This window comes from Chroicocephalus ridibundus, chromosome 3 (genome assembly GCF_963924245.1).
Source record: "Chroicocephalus ridibundus chromosome 3, bChrRid1.1, whole genome shotgun sequence".
In the NCBI taxonomy this organism is placed as follows: domain Eukaryota; kingdom Metazoa; phylum Chordata; class Aves; order Charadriiformes; family Laridae; genus Chroicocephalus; species Chroicocephalus ridibundus.
Window position 1 is genome coordinate 127,611,187 of NC_086286.1, and position 14,295 is coordinate 127,625,481.

Here is a 14,295-nt window from a genome sequence, read left to right on the forward strand (position 1 = left end):
ATGTCATTTCTGACGGTGCCGATGCTGGGGGCCTGGGGAAGGGAGTAAATACCGGGTACGCGCGCAAGCGTCTTCTCGGCCTCCAGCCGTTCGTTGCCCAAGGACTTCTAGAGTGGGAGAAGGGTGCCTTTGTATCTGATAGCCCTCGGGGGATCTTTCTGCCTTGCCAGTCTGTCTGCCTGTAACAGCTGATAAAACTTATCTGCCGTCCTTTTCCACAAGCTGTGTGGGGCTGGTTGTGCTGCCTCACCGTGTTACCGTGAGCTTGGGAGGAGTAAACGTCGGTCTAGGTGAAGGTGGATAAAGGACGGTCCTCTATTAAAACCTTTCCTGTTGTCTCCTTGAGGGTTCCTATTGCCTTGTTTAGTCTTTGCTGCTTGACACCCCATAATTAGCCCTTTCTGACCCTAATCCTACAGCAAGTACTTCAGACTGTTTCTTCAAAACAGCACCAGTGATGAATGTGAAATGTAACATGCAACAAATTCTGAAATATTCCAAGTCCTGGGTCCTCCCCCTCGAAATGACAGAAGCATCAAGCTCCTGGCTGGCTGTGCTCAAATTAATTCATACGTTGTGGGTCCTTTGTGTTTCCTCTGAGCAGCAAATGAATTGTTCTGGTGTCGTCATCTGATTTTGGTGCTTACACCAAAATGACAATGACAACGGAGAGATTCAAGCCAGTGCTTTACAATTACTTGAAGCACCTCAGCAATTGCAAGGCTGATACCTTCCTCTTTTGAAGTACCGTAGTTACACGCGATAGTGAAGAAGCGGTGGCAGAAATGCTTCCCGACCTCCTTTTAGAAATAGTCTTTGTGAACTTAAATAATGCTTATGCAGGTGCAGGTTTGGGAAGGTTCCCATCCCAAATATTTCTGTTCTTTTAATGCGTGCGTCATGTGTTACAGCAATCTAGGAAATCTGGAGGGAGGCTGTAATCGGCAGGTCTACGGAGCCAGAAGGGTGGGAGTGAGTGAAGGCAGCGGCACAGGGTGACAGCAGCGCGCGCACGTTCAGCGTCACTCATGAGGACTTACTGCCCCTGGACCTGCCCCCCGACACCACCATGTAAAGCCCGGGTGCTCATCCAAGGAGGGAGGAAGCGACACAGCCCAGAGCTGAGCCAGCGAAGGTGCCGCTGTCGTTCCGGCTGGGCTTCGTGGCCTTCATGTCTCTACCTTGCAGCCTTGGAGCACCACTGGCCGATAGCCGGGTGGCTCCGGCCAGCCCGTGCCGACAGACGGCTCAGCAATCCGAGTGCGAGACATCCATGCGTCAGAGCTTGGGCAGCCCGTCTTTACGCTGCGCTCCTCCTGGCTCCGGGTACGCTCCGGGCTGTTGTGCTTTGCTAGCTCCTTGCCAATCCTTAATCTCCTGCTCCTCTTTGTGAGAAGTGCTGGGCTTGTGCCAAACTGACATCCTGTCCTGGCACCGAAATATCTCGCTTTGACTCCGCGTGTAACTGTTGCTGTTCTTGTTGGGGATTTTTTTTTTTGTTTTGTTTTTTGGAAAAGGATCTGTCTCCTCCTGTCTCAGGGATAGCCGCTGGCTTTACACGTGGATTTTCAATGTTGCCGTCTCCAAACCCTAGTTGTACTGTCCACCTCTGCATGCCCTTCACGCATCTTCAGTGTGTCAAAGTCACTTTCCTCTAAACTTTACACCGGTGACACGTGCAGAGCACAGGTAGCTGCCTCCAACTTCACTTTCTATGGACACAGCAGAGGTTGGTGGTTTCAGTGCCAGCGGCGTTTAACAGTGCCAGTACACGGCTTCTTTATTGTACCTCTGTAACCCAAACCTCTTGTCTGAAGTTAAGATGGGGCCACCACTGAGTACGCCCTTTATTGACAGCAGAGGAATTGGAGGGATCCAGCTGTTGAGTAGCTGTCTCCATCCCTGTCTACTCAGCCCAACTCAGCTCCCGCAAGGAGGGCGACAGCACCTTCATACTGCCCTGCCGTCCGTAAAGGCTTGGCGTCTTACTGGTGATCCGTGGTGGCAGCAGGTGAGCTGCCTCCGTGGCATGGCGGATCCGGGAGCTGCGGTGCCGCGGGTGAGGCTGCTGGCTGCTCCGAGGGCAGGGACCAGCAACGCGCAGCCCAAATGTTTATACGCTGTTAAGACTGCAAATTACTTTTCAAACGCTAAGAGCCAGCTCTGTAAATACAGTGAAGAGCTTTTTCGGCTGCAGTATCTGCTGTGACGTCTGTCAGCGTTATCTGTTTATGCCGGCATCGGGAAAGCGGGCTAGCTTGGCTTGTACCAACAGGATTGTCTCCTTATCTCTGTAGAGAAGACGCTGGTTCGGGGAGGTGGGGGATGAGATTGAATTCCCCTATTGCAGGTGCTTGCCCTGTTCAAACCGAATGCACCGAGGTCCATTAATAAGCACCCTTCCCTTTCTCCTTTAAAGCGCAGGCGTTTTGTCACCCGTGCCTCCGCCGTCTCCGGTAGCCTTTAAACGAGCCTCACTGGTAATTGGTAATTTACTCCCGAGACTGGAGAGGTGTCTGGAACCGCAGCCAAATCCGCACCAGCACGCCTCATCTTCTGAAGCGGTGGTTTAACGTCTCCCTGCAGCGAGATTTCACTGTAGCCTGGCTCCATCCCGGTGACGTAGCAGCCTTATCGCGGCGGTGTGGAGGTCTGGCACCGCTGCCGTTCCCTGCTATAAGCTAATTACTATGCGGCAAGATGATCAGTTTTCCCCCAGACCGGGTTTCTATTTGTGTTCTGTCAAGTAGAAAATTAACATGGACACAGGCCAGGGATGTTTCACGCCTGAGTGCGCCGAGGCTGAAGGTGGCGATGGGAAGGCAGGATGGATTTCTGAATGGTAGGCGTGGAGGAGCGGGTGATGTCGAGCGTCGCCGGCCCGCTTCATTAGCCGGAGATCATCAGAGGAGTCGAGTAGCTGGGGAAGAGACGGAGAAAAATGGCCCGTAGCGTGCCCAGTCCTGGTTGGCCGCCCACCTCGGTGTGCTTTGTTCCTAACGAAGCTGAGCACTGTTTGTGCAGAGCAGGTAAATGGGTGTTGTCGGCAAAATCTGGAAGCGAGAGGCAAGCTGGTATTAACCTATATTAGCTGGATGAATTCATCATTTGCCACACCGGAGCCTTTTCAGGGCCTCGTTGCACTGCAGAGATGCAAACGTAAGCGATGCTCGAGTGACCCTCTCCACTCGCTGCTGGGTCTGGGCAAACACACGAGCTTGTAGGAGCCTCATCAGCAACTTGAAAAAGGGACAATAAAGCAAATAGATCCAAAACCAAGAAGAGGTCATAAAGGATTTTCCCCCGCCTGGTCATTCTCACTTCTTTTTAATTGGTATCTTTTTGGGTTTTGAGTGTTTTGATGCTTTTTTTAAAAAATACATGCAGTAATAAGCTTCAGGTGGAGCCACCTAAACTGCTGAGTGTGGCTGTTGCTTGTAGGAACACATGGCAGGGATTCCCCCAAGGCATTTGGGGGCTTCCTCCTCTTTTCTCACACTACTGTTACGCACCAGAAGTCATTAACGTCTAATGTAGCAGTCTGCGCCATTAAACTGCAGATCTACAGGAACCTTTTCAGTTGTTCTTTGGTGCAGGGACATCGTATTTATAACACTAATGGTCTCTTTCTTGTTCTGACAAGTGAAAGGCGAAGTTCAGAAGAGAAGGCTGGTTTTGTCCCCTACCTTCCCACACTGGAGAGGTACCAAAACAAATTCCTGAAGCTGTGTGCTGTATTTTTATGGTGAGGGTGGTGAGCCCCTGGCCCAGGTTGCCCAGAGAGGTGGTGGCTTTCCCATCCCTGAAAACATCCCAGGCCAGGTTGGACGGGGCTCTGAGCAACCTGCTCTAGTTGAAGATGTCCCTGCCCATGGCAGGGGGTTGGACTAGATGCCCTTTGAAGGTCCCTTCCCACCCAAACCATTCTGTGATTCTCCGATGAAGTAGGTGCGAGGGGACGCTGCTGATTTAACGAGTGGTAGGCTCGCTCTCAAAATTGCTGAGTGTTTCTTCATTGGCGTTTAAAATCTCATAGCCCATAGGAAAGAAGATCGATCGAATGCCTCACATGCTTGGTGAGTCATCCTAAATCCCCAGTCCCTCAGTAATTCCTTACCAGCTGGGTTGGATATTTCAGCAACCGGCGCTGGAAGAAGCTTCAAGACATTACGTAGCCTGTAGATCTAAAATCCCACAAACACATAACAAATTCGGGGTTGAGTAGCAGACACTTTTCATTGTCCCTGTCTCTCTCGATGCCTGGTGGCACACTGATGGCAGCACTTTGTTAAAGTGTAAGGGAAGGTACGGTATTAGCTCTTAAATATTTAATTTTGCTTGGTTTGGAGTCAGAAGATCTGTCAGCTGTGGCTTCATCTGTCGCGGTTAAAGGCGGTCTTGGCGTGGTGGCTTGCTCTCTCCTGACAGCGGATGCGCTCAGTGCAGCTGGGTTTGGGCGGGCCTGCGTGGTCGTTAATGAAATATTGCTTCTCTAATAAAGAGATCAGTGAGATGCAGTCTCACCATCTGGAAGCTCTAGGATGGGTCTTACCTGCAGACTTGCCAGTTATAAATCAGTTCGAGCCAGGGCATCTCCTGCGTGCGAAGAGGCACCCAAAAAGCAGAACGCTGTAAAATCAGTTCTTTAATTCTACCATCCATTTAATTGTTTTTTTTTTAAAAAATGTAATTGGTGACAGTCTTGGTTTTGAGATTTGGCCCTAAGAACAAATCAGAACATCCCCGAGCGATCCCTTTGTTAACATGATAAAGCTTTTGCTGTGGTTTTCCTTATTACTCTGGGCCTTCTGGACACAAACTCTGCAATGGGACAGGAGGAAGTGTGCTGATCTGCTTTGTTTCAAAAAAACTTCATAAGCCGTTCACTAAATTATTCTATTGGGGTACTGTAACCCTCACAGCCAAAATACCTTTCCCGAGCAGGGCTGGTGCGTCCGTACCCCACAAAGGCTCCCAGCCTGGTGTCACTCCAGAAAGTCCCCGTTAAATTGTATTTGGTGCTTTGATGTCGGACAAACCTCTCCTGGGGAGTTGGGAGAGCTGGCCTCCGGAGCTGGTGTCCGCAAACATCCCTCTTTCACCTTGAAATCGCCGGTGAGTCAGTGTCGCTGCTCTGTTCCAGAAGGATTTGTCGCAGCTCGTGTTAACCTTTAAAGTTGAGGTGGTTCCTCTAAAGGGATTGCGGAATCTCGCTCTGCAGCCGGGGACAGGGCGACGACAGGCTGAACCGGGAGCACACGCGGGGACCTCGTTTGCTGCATTAGAGGTCTCCATTTGAGAGGACTGAAGGTAAATGAGGGGATGCCGCCTTTCACGTGGGAGATAGAAGAGAGGAAGAAAAGAGTTCTTCAAATCGGCCAGGTCCTAGAGCATGCCAAGCCGTTCTAGATTTAAATTGAGTTAAATGTAAATTAAATCTGTAGCGTATAAAGAGCAAAGGTCTCCTGTGCTGTTTACGTAGTGTGGCTTCTTCCTTCATTTTTATTTATCACGCCCAAGAGCTGACCGCGAGTCGGAGGAAGGATCAGCTCTGTCAGGAAGGGACGGCATCTCTTCACATTTGCATCAAATCCAGAGTGGATTTAAACGGAGCAGGGATTGGATTTGCGTGGGAGGCCGGGGCGGGGGGGGAGGGATGCTAGGGATATTCAGGGCTTTCTGCTTGTGGGTCACGGCTTCAAAAATAATCCAATCTGGAATCTGAAAGGCCGTCAGCGTTTTACAGTAGTGAAGTGGGTTGGAGAGCTGATTAAGGGTTCAAAACTCGTATTTATTTTTTTTTTTTATCGCAGACTTGCTTTGTGATTTCAGACAAATTACCCGGCTGCCTGGGATCTTGGCTCTTCTTCTGGGACGTGGCGATGACAGCACCTCCCTGCTAGACAGAGGTGTTGTGAAAATAGTAATTTAAAATCTGGGGGAAGCGATCCGGGTGGGAAGAAAGCACAACTTGGATTTGACAGAAAAAAGAGAGGCTTTCAGGGGCGGATTTCTCTCCCAGGTCCAACAAACAGCAACGCCCAGACTAAACACGGGTTGCTGTCGGTGGGTTTAATTCTGCCGATCATTTAGCCCTGGCTAGAGAAAGGATTATGAAGTGCTTCACACGCAGTGATATTAACAATCATGTTAAGTACATAAAGATAGGTCTAAATCACAACTCTAACTGCGAGGCTAATTAGCTCTTTGGGGTTGCTGCAGCAGCGGGAGGTCGTGAAATGCTGAACTCGCCCATCCCTGGATTTAGTCCCTCCGGAGACTGGTGAAACACACGGGGAGAGTCGCTCTGCGGGGAAAATGCGTCCGCCCCCAGCGCTACGGTGTTCATATGGGTGCAAAAAAATACCAGAAAGAGTTTCCAGCCCTCCTTTTTTAAAGCAGATTTGTTAAAATTACAATATTTTCAATCATCTTTTTAAAAAAAAAAAATATTATTGTATTCCTCTTCTCCATTCGCGTTGCCTGGATTATGTTTTCTGACGACTGACAAAGTATCAGTTGTTCTCAGTAATTCTCAACAGAATCTGTTGTTTTAAAAGAGAAATGAGCATGTTTGTGTTCTATGCTGACTTGAAAATTGAGAGTATTGTATTTGTGAGACACTGGGTAACATTTCCAAAAGCCCCTGCTTCTAATTTTCGTCTGATTTTTATCTCCCAGAATCTTTAGGAACTTTGGGGAAATGAGTTGCAAATTATCTAATCTTAAAAAAAAAAACAAACCCATAAATTAATTTTTAAAAAAATCTTTGCCGCAGGGATTGATGTAAGGATTGTTCCTTGGTTCCCTAACTTTTAACTTAACGACTTTCTCCTGGTTGCCCTGATGTGCCCCGGTTTTCTCAGCAGTGTTAAGAATGCTGGTTTTTTCCGTTTCCCTGGTGCTGATAAGGCGTTTTGGTTATCTCAAATCCTTTGCCTTTTCCCCATTGTTCCGGTTCTCTGCGGTCGGTTGGTCGTGATTCACTAGTGATTCACGTGAAACGGCCTCGTGTTTTTCCCTGAAGATAAAATCCAGCGCTGGGAAAAGTGGGAATGCCAAAGCAAACCTGTCGGTGGATGGATCTGCTGTGCGCTCTTAACTCCTGCATCAGTTCGGAAATGCGGTGTGTGGTTTTTTGGTCAGTGCATGGTAGACAAGAAAACATTCTCTCATCTTATTTTCCTACCATTCTAACAGATTTGAAACCCGAGTTTTGCCCCTTCCTCACGTAAGGAGGTCAACTTGAAGAATCATAGAATTGCCCGGGTTGGAAGGGACCTTTCAGATCATTGGGTCCAACCATCAACCCAACTCTGACAAAAACCACCACTAAACCATATCTTTAGGCACTACGTCTACCCGTCTTTTAAATCCCTCCAGGGATGGCGACTCCACCACTGCCCGGGGCAGCCGGTTCCAAAAGAGCAAGGGCTCGCTCCGGAGCCAGCTCTGGCCACTTGCCCGAGTGGCTGCCAAGTGCCGGTGAGTGTTGGCTTCGCTGTGAAGTCCCGCGCGGAGTGTGGGGTTCGGAGAGCAGTGGATTTCACAAGGCGTTTGTTTCACAGCTGGCGAAGCGTCTTCTTGGGCTTGGTGGAGGTCAAAGCAAGGAGTATAAAGAAAAACCTAAAACTCGTCTTCAGTAGCTGAGGCTCCACCGAGACCCGTGGTAAAAAGAGGGTTGTGTTTGCTCGCTCACCGCTGACGTCGGGCTCCAAGTCACCCGACCTCGAGTCTTGAGGGACTCTAAAATGTGACCTGTGTGATCTCTGAATGACGGCCTTTGAATCCTCCTGATGCTTTGGCAGCCCCCGCCTGATCATGGAGACACGCTTGGAAGCCGAGGAGATTCTCTCAGAGCTCTTGTTTTCTTTCTTGGCTTTTCTAGCTGGGTTGAAAATGCAGATGTCTATGGTGTGTCCCGTGGCGGCAGCGGCTTCCAAGCCTCCTGCCCGGCTCTGTGCCGTCGCTGTGTTTTACCGGTGTCTGTGGAAGTCCTGGATGTGACCGCGGAAGGGTTTGTTCCTTCCTCCTCTGTGCCTTTTCGAAACCACAAAAATGATATTCCAGCCATGGCAGAGCGTTGCCCTCGTAGAGCATCGCTGTGCAGCAACGCTGGCAGTCACGGGGGGAGGAATGTCCTTTCTCATCCCAAGAGAAGCAGCCATGGCCATCCCAGATCCCTGTGCCTGGCGGGAGACGCTCTGCTCATTCTGGGTGAAATCCACAGCGCTTTGGCGAACATGGCATCACCCTTTCCTGTCCTGTTACCAGCACTAACCAGGAATCCTTTTCCCAGCACCGTTGAAGGACAATCCTCCTCGCAGAGATCCTCCAGACCATCTGGGTGTCTGCGCAGAGAGCCCGGGACACTCCCTTCCCAAGGCAAAGCTCCCAGCTGGGTCGTTACTCCCAAAAAAACCTGGAAGAGGCTTTGCTGTCACCAGAATTTGCAGCTGGCACGTTAATGGATGGAGGCAATTTGGGAAGTTCAGGTGACTCAGGTTGGCTGCCTTGCACGCAGGGCCCCGCCGGTTGCTTCTAAGAAATATTTCTGAGGGGGACGGAAGCTGCGAGACACAATGTGCCTCGACCGTGCGGCTTCGGAAAAGATTTCAGTCGTTGCCAAAAGATGCGGAGGCCCGTGCGGAGACAAGCCCCTCGTGTGCCTCAGTAAGTCTCTGCTATGGAAATTTTATGAACTATTAGTAGCTCTTTAATGATCCTGAAAACAATCTCATTTTCACTTAGTTGTGTGACTAGTGAGCCGTGGTGAAGGGATCTTTGAGGATACTCAGCCGCGGGTGCCGCATGGCGATATTTCTGTGCGGCAGGGCTGAGTCAGAGGGTGTATTTATGGGCTCTGCACAGAAAAGGTCACGGGCAGGGGATGCTGCACGTGAGCAGTGAAATCTCTTTTCTGCTGGCCTCTGGCTAGCAGTCCCGTGCCAACTGCTCGTCCTTCAGGGCCACAAGAGTGTTTAACCCTGGCGCCGTGGTCACCTTTCTCGATCTCCTGCTCCAGGCAGACTTTTTACATTTATTTTAACTAATTTTGAGGTTTGAATATGACGGTGGAAAGCTGGGTTTGGGCTTTTCTCAGTAGGCTTCGCCATTATTCAGATCTTCCAAAAGATGAGAACAAAAGGCGATTAAATTAACCAGCAGCCGTTGCCAGAGGATGTGTCATTTGAAGATTGCGGTGAGGGACGCTTCCAAAAAGCCCTGGCTGGCCCCTGGCCATGGGTTTCCGTCCAGGCAGGGGTGGTCGGAGCCCCTGCCCTCCAACCAGATCACCGGCGGTGAGTCTGGAAGGGGTTGGTTGAAATCTGCTCCACCGAGTTCAAACTGAGCTCTCCTGCCCAGTTTGATACGGAATATTTAAAATTTAAAACCCTGTTTTAAAGACGCAGAATGAGAAACGCAGCCAATTCTGGCTCTGAAAGTCAAAAGCCTCCTTGGGCCGGCTTTTGGGCTTACTCTTCCGCTCCTGCGCCGTGTTTCCCTTGTGATATTTCTCGGGTGATTCTCCTTTTCACTGGAAGGCGTGGGTGTGACCTGGAGCGGTGGGAAGAGCCGTGCCCCTACAGGTCCCACCAGCTCTGTCGTACGTTTGCTGTAAATTAGAGCAGCAGAGATTTGGGAAGAGAACGTGTGCCGTCGAGACCTTCCTTCCAGGTGTGCTCAATGGCCAAGTATTGAGGGCATGCTGGGCATTCCGAGTGGCTTCTCCAGCGTTTAACCCTCGTGAGCAGACGAAGTGGCGTGTTGTTTTAATAGCTGTAGCTCTGATTTTCTTAGGACTGCGTGTTCATGCTCTCCTTGTGATCAGAAGCCAGCAGCCTAGTCCCACAGCTTTGCTTTTTTGGACTTTGCATTCGTACAAAGTTGCGGTAATTTCACAATGGAGAGGTCTGTGAAGATTGAATTCCTTCTGCATGACTTACAGGCAGTTATTAGTGTCCCACAGGTTCTTCTATTCTATTTAGCAGTGCCCACTGTGTTGCTCTTCTCTCATGGATGAGGAGGGCTGCGGATGGTTCCTGGCTGGCAGCCTGCTTTTAATTCCATGCTTCAACACCCTGTTTCCCTTCCAGTCGCGCCATGCTGATCTCAAAACACCCGTCGTCCCGTTCGGGTTGCGATTTCCCTGATGTGCTCTGACTACAAGGAGACACCTTTGTATTAATGGCATCCTAGCGAACATCGCAGGCTGGGTTTGTTAGCCTTTGGGTTCAGAGCAGCTGAAGGGAGTCCCATCCTCATCCTCACTCGCGCATCAGTTTGGCGCGGGGGCAGGTTTTGATGCGTTTCAGCACGGTTCCTTTCAGAGGAAACTAAACCGCAAGCTTTGCTCCAGGTGCAGATCAGACTCAGCCCATCTTCTGAAGGGGGCAGAGGGGTCTGAGTGGGTGGCTCTTTGGCCAGCTTCAAACCACATGTGAGGTGGGGATGTGCAGTCCGGGGTACCAGAAATCTAGTCTGAAGTCCCCCCCACAGTCACATACAGTGCAGAGGCGTGGGCTTGAGCACCAAGTGCTTCCATCTACTGATCCGTTCCTGCTACGCCAGGTGACATGGCAAGAAGTCCTTGTCCCGTTGGCTTGTGCCTCCGTGTCCCGTTGGCTTGTGCCTCCGCATCTCCCTGCTCTTCCCTGCTTCCAGACGTGGATGCTGGTGCTGTGCCTGGGCAGCCTGCCACCGTCCCGCGGCGCTGCAGTGTGGTGTTACGGGCTGGTGGTCCAGGGGACAACAAGCCTGGACGCTTGGCTTCCACCCTTCTGGACACAAACCCGGTGGCTGCTTTTTGGGGTGTCTTGGTGAGAGCTTTTCCCCTCCAAAGCCTCTTGCCTTGGAAATGTTCCTGCAGCGCTGGAGCTCGCGAGACATCCCGAGTTAGAGCAGGGAAACCACCCCATGTCTTCACCTGTAGCCCTCAGCCTGAGGCGTCTCCTGCCTCCTCTTCATAGGAGACTTTCCTGTTGAAGGACAGTAATTTTGTGCAAGACGTTACTGCTCCGAGCAGGGCTGAGATGACGACTGAGATGCTTCGCGAAGCGACACAGCGTGGGACCGCTGGGGCATGGGGCCGGCCAACTCCATCATCATTCTTGTTAATGGCTTGAACCCGTTGCCCTCAAACGAGGAAGAGTTGGTGCTTAAGTAGCGCCGCTTAATAGCTCTGAGATTAATGGAGGCAACGCAGGATGCTCCGACGCAACCTAAACTGCCTTCTTGAAAATCCCCCCGTTTCCCAAGGGCTTTAGGAAAAAAGGAAACGTGCTAAATAACTCTTGATCGAGGTGTTTTTAACACCGTCAGCTGAATTACTCCGTTGTCCTTTAGCTTCAAGAGGGCTGTTCTCCAGCTTTAGATTTCGCTGATCCTTCTAAGCGCCACGGGTGGGGTGGCTCTGCTGCTTGACTGCTCAAATCTGTATGTCGTAGCCCAGCATCTCTGCTAACAGACCCGGAGGATGTCTTTTAGGCACAATATTGATAAAGGGGCTATTTTACTCCAGGTCAGAGATCCCAACCCTCCCGGGCAGAGATGAGGAAAAGGGAGTGGATCTGTGTGCAGCGGACCTGGGTTTCTCCTCGGCTTCAGGTTCCTGCTGAAACTGAGGGAATTTGGGTCCCTTCAGGGTGTTTTTAGTTGAGGATGGTGCTCTGCTGCGATGTCACAGGGGCTTTGCCACTGCTTAGAAGTAAATATCAGAGAATCATAGAATGGTTTGAGTTGGAAGGGACCTTAAAGCCCATCCAGTGCCACCCCCTGCCCTGGGCAGGGACACCTCCCACCAGCCCAGGTTGCTCCAAGCCCCGGCCAACCTGGCCTTGAACCCCTCCAGGGATGGGGCAGCCACAGCTTCTCTGGGCAACCTGGGCCAGGGGCTCACCCCCCTCACACCAAAGAATTTCTTTGGGTGTTTGCTCGGGTCTTCCCCAATTTGTAGTTCTTTGTGGTTTTTCAAGCTCTTCCCAGCTTCAGATGGAATGAGGAGCACGAGGACGTCTCAGGTCTGGGTTTCAGGTGTCTCTTCAATACTTTAAATAATATAATGCCTCTCTAGGATGTTGGCTGGGGGTTTGCCCGGAGCTGTGGTCCTTAAGTGGTTCGGTGATTGATTTAATGTGCATTCAGAAAATAAATTAACGCTATTTTAAACAAATCTGTCAAAGCAGCAATGGGTGAAATTGCTGCAGCGATGTGCGGGCAGGAAGGGGTTACCAGCTGCACCGGGTCACTCGCCACACGGGGATGGGAGATGCTGCCTCCCTGCCTCCCGATTCCTGGAGAGCCATTTTCGAGCACTGGCAGTTTCCAGGAACCGGCCGGAGGGATGAGATTAGAGGAAAGAGGGGCTGCTTTTTTCTTGATGGAGAGCTGCGTCCTATCTGTCCTTCTGTCCCTACCCACCAGCTGCGCTGACAATGATGCCATGATGCTCAACTCCTCCTCCCTCCCCTGATGACTAATGTCTGCATCTGTGAGTAATTAGATAAGGTGAGGGGGGAGGCGGCTGCGATGGACCCGTCCTGCCCTGCCCTGCCGCAGGATGCTGCCTGCGAGGCAGCCGGGGTCGGTGGGGCTGGGCTGGCCCAGCCTGCGGCCGCTGCGGGGTCTCATTAAGAGAGGAAGGAGAAGGGAAGAGGCTGTTGGAGAACTGAGGCGCTCGGAAGCCCTCCTTTTCAACGAGGAAATTGGATTGCGGCCGCGGAGCCCACTCGTCTATCTGAAGTGGAGCTGAGCTCATTTCTAGGAGCCGTTGGACAGAGTTTGTCGGGTTTTAGAGCCCTTCAGTTCCTGGTAATGATGGCGGCAGCTGGGCCGCCTCCTCTCAAGAGCCTGTCTTCGGGTTTTGTTAGACCTGGGGTACTCTGAACCCTTGACTCACGTTTCACCGTTGTTCCCGTGTCGCTTCCTCTCTGCCTCGCAGCCTTTCTCAGGATAAAGAACAGGGTGCGTGATTCAGGGCAGATAGAACAGCGATGTTCCTGCATTTCCCCCCTTAAAACCCACCATAATTGGTCCAGATGCTAATGAGTAAACACCCCCGCTTCAGCACAGCGGCTGGGCTGGCCCAGCACCGACTGTTCGGAGAGGCCGAGCTCCTTTCGGCGCCGTCCCTCCATGGAAGTGACTTTCCTGCCCGGCTGTAGCTTCTCCAACTCGTTTGTCATCGCGCTGAATTAAACCTTTTTGTCGTTCTTCTCACAGGCGTTGGCACGAGGAACTACTACAGGAAGATCGGCTACGAGCTGGAGGGACCCTACATGGTGAAGAGGCTGGACTGATGCCCCAGGAGCTCCTCACCACGAGGACTCATCCTGGAAAGAAAGCTGAAGGCGATGGACGTAAGCTAAAAACCAAAGCCCACCAACCGCCAAGGACTTGCTGATGCCAGAGCCCACGGCAGCAGATGGGGCATCTCCTCTGGGGCGAGCGTTTCTGAGCAGGACAGGGTGCGTCACCCTGCCGGAGCTGCGGGATGGGCTCTGCGTTGCAATAGAGGACTGAAGGGCAGGTGGAACTAAGAACATGCATTGTTTCCGCGATGCCGTCAGCGGGCTTTTAATGTTCCAGCGTTGAAATTGCGCGGGTTATTCTGCAACATGGATCAGTTCTTTCTGTGTGTGTGTTTATTTATGCTGGGCTTGGCTGCTTTCTGCCCAGCCCAAGCGATACCATCTGATGGTTCTACAGTAGGATGCCACGAGGATTGGCGTTCCTACCTTGCTGGGGGTAGGAATTGAGATTAAGACGTAAACTCTCTACAGTGACACACAAGCGTGGAGTAACCGAGGTTAGACGGGACCTCTGAGGTCTGTAGTCCAACCCCACACAAATCAGGTCCGATTAGATCAGGATGGCGACGCTTGAGTATTCAATGGATGTGGAGGGAGAGTCCACAGCGTCTAGGTCCCTGTTCCAATATTTGGCCACCCGTGTGTTGAAAAAGTTTTTCGTAATATCCGATAGGAGTTTATGATGTTTCAACTTGTGCCCGTTGCCTCTTGGCCTGTCACTGGGCAGCTCTGGGAAAATCTGCTCCTGGTCTCCAACCTTCTCCTTGTACATCACGTCCTCCATAGCCGTAACCATCCTCATGGCCTCTGCTCCAGCTTGTTGGTCTGTATTTCCAGCACCCGATCTGCCGCTTCTCCAGCCCGTAACCCAGTGATTTGGGCAGGAGGAGGCCGTGTGGCAGCAGTGTCAGAGGTCTCGGCAAGGTCGTGGTGTACAAGATCCATGTCCCTCCCTTGTCCTGGCTGCCCTCATCTCCTCATCTCC

The 14,295-nt window shown here is 51.4% G+C and overlaps 1 protein-coding gene across 2 annotated transcripts in view; it reads left to right on the forward strand.

Moving 5' to 3' along the window:
* The window catches only part of ELP3 (elongator acetyltransferase complex subunit 3), a 100,017-nt gene extending 86,385 nt beyond the window's left edge, over positions 1-13,632 (forward strand). For both annotated transcript variants that reach the window (XM_063330734.1, XM_063330735.1), the window contains one exon: positions 13,222-13,632. In XM_063330734.1, the coding sequence (XP_063186804.1) occupies positions 13,222-13,298 (77 nt within the window). In that variant the 3' untranslated portion in view covers positions 13,299-13,632. The remainder of the gene's footprint in view (positions 1-13,221) is intronic.
* The last annotated feature ends 663 nt before the right edge of the window (positions 13,633-14,295 follow it).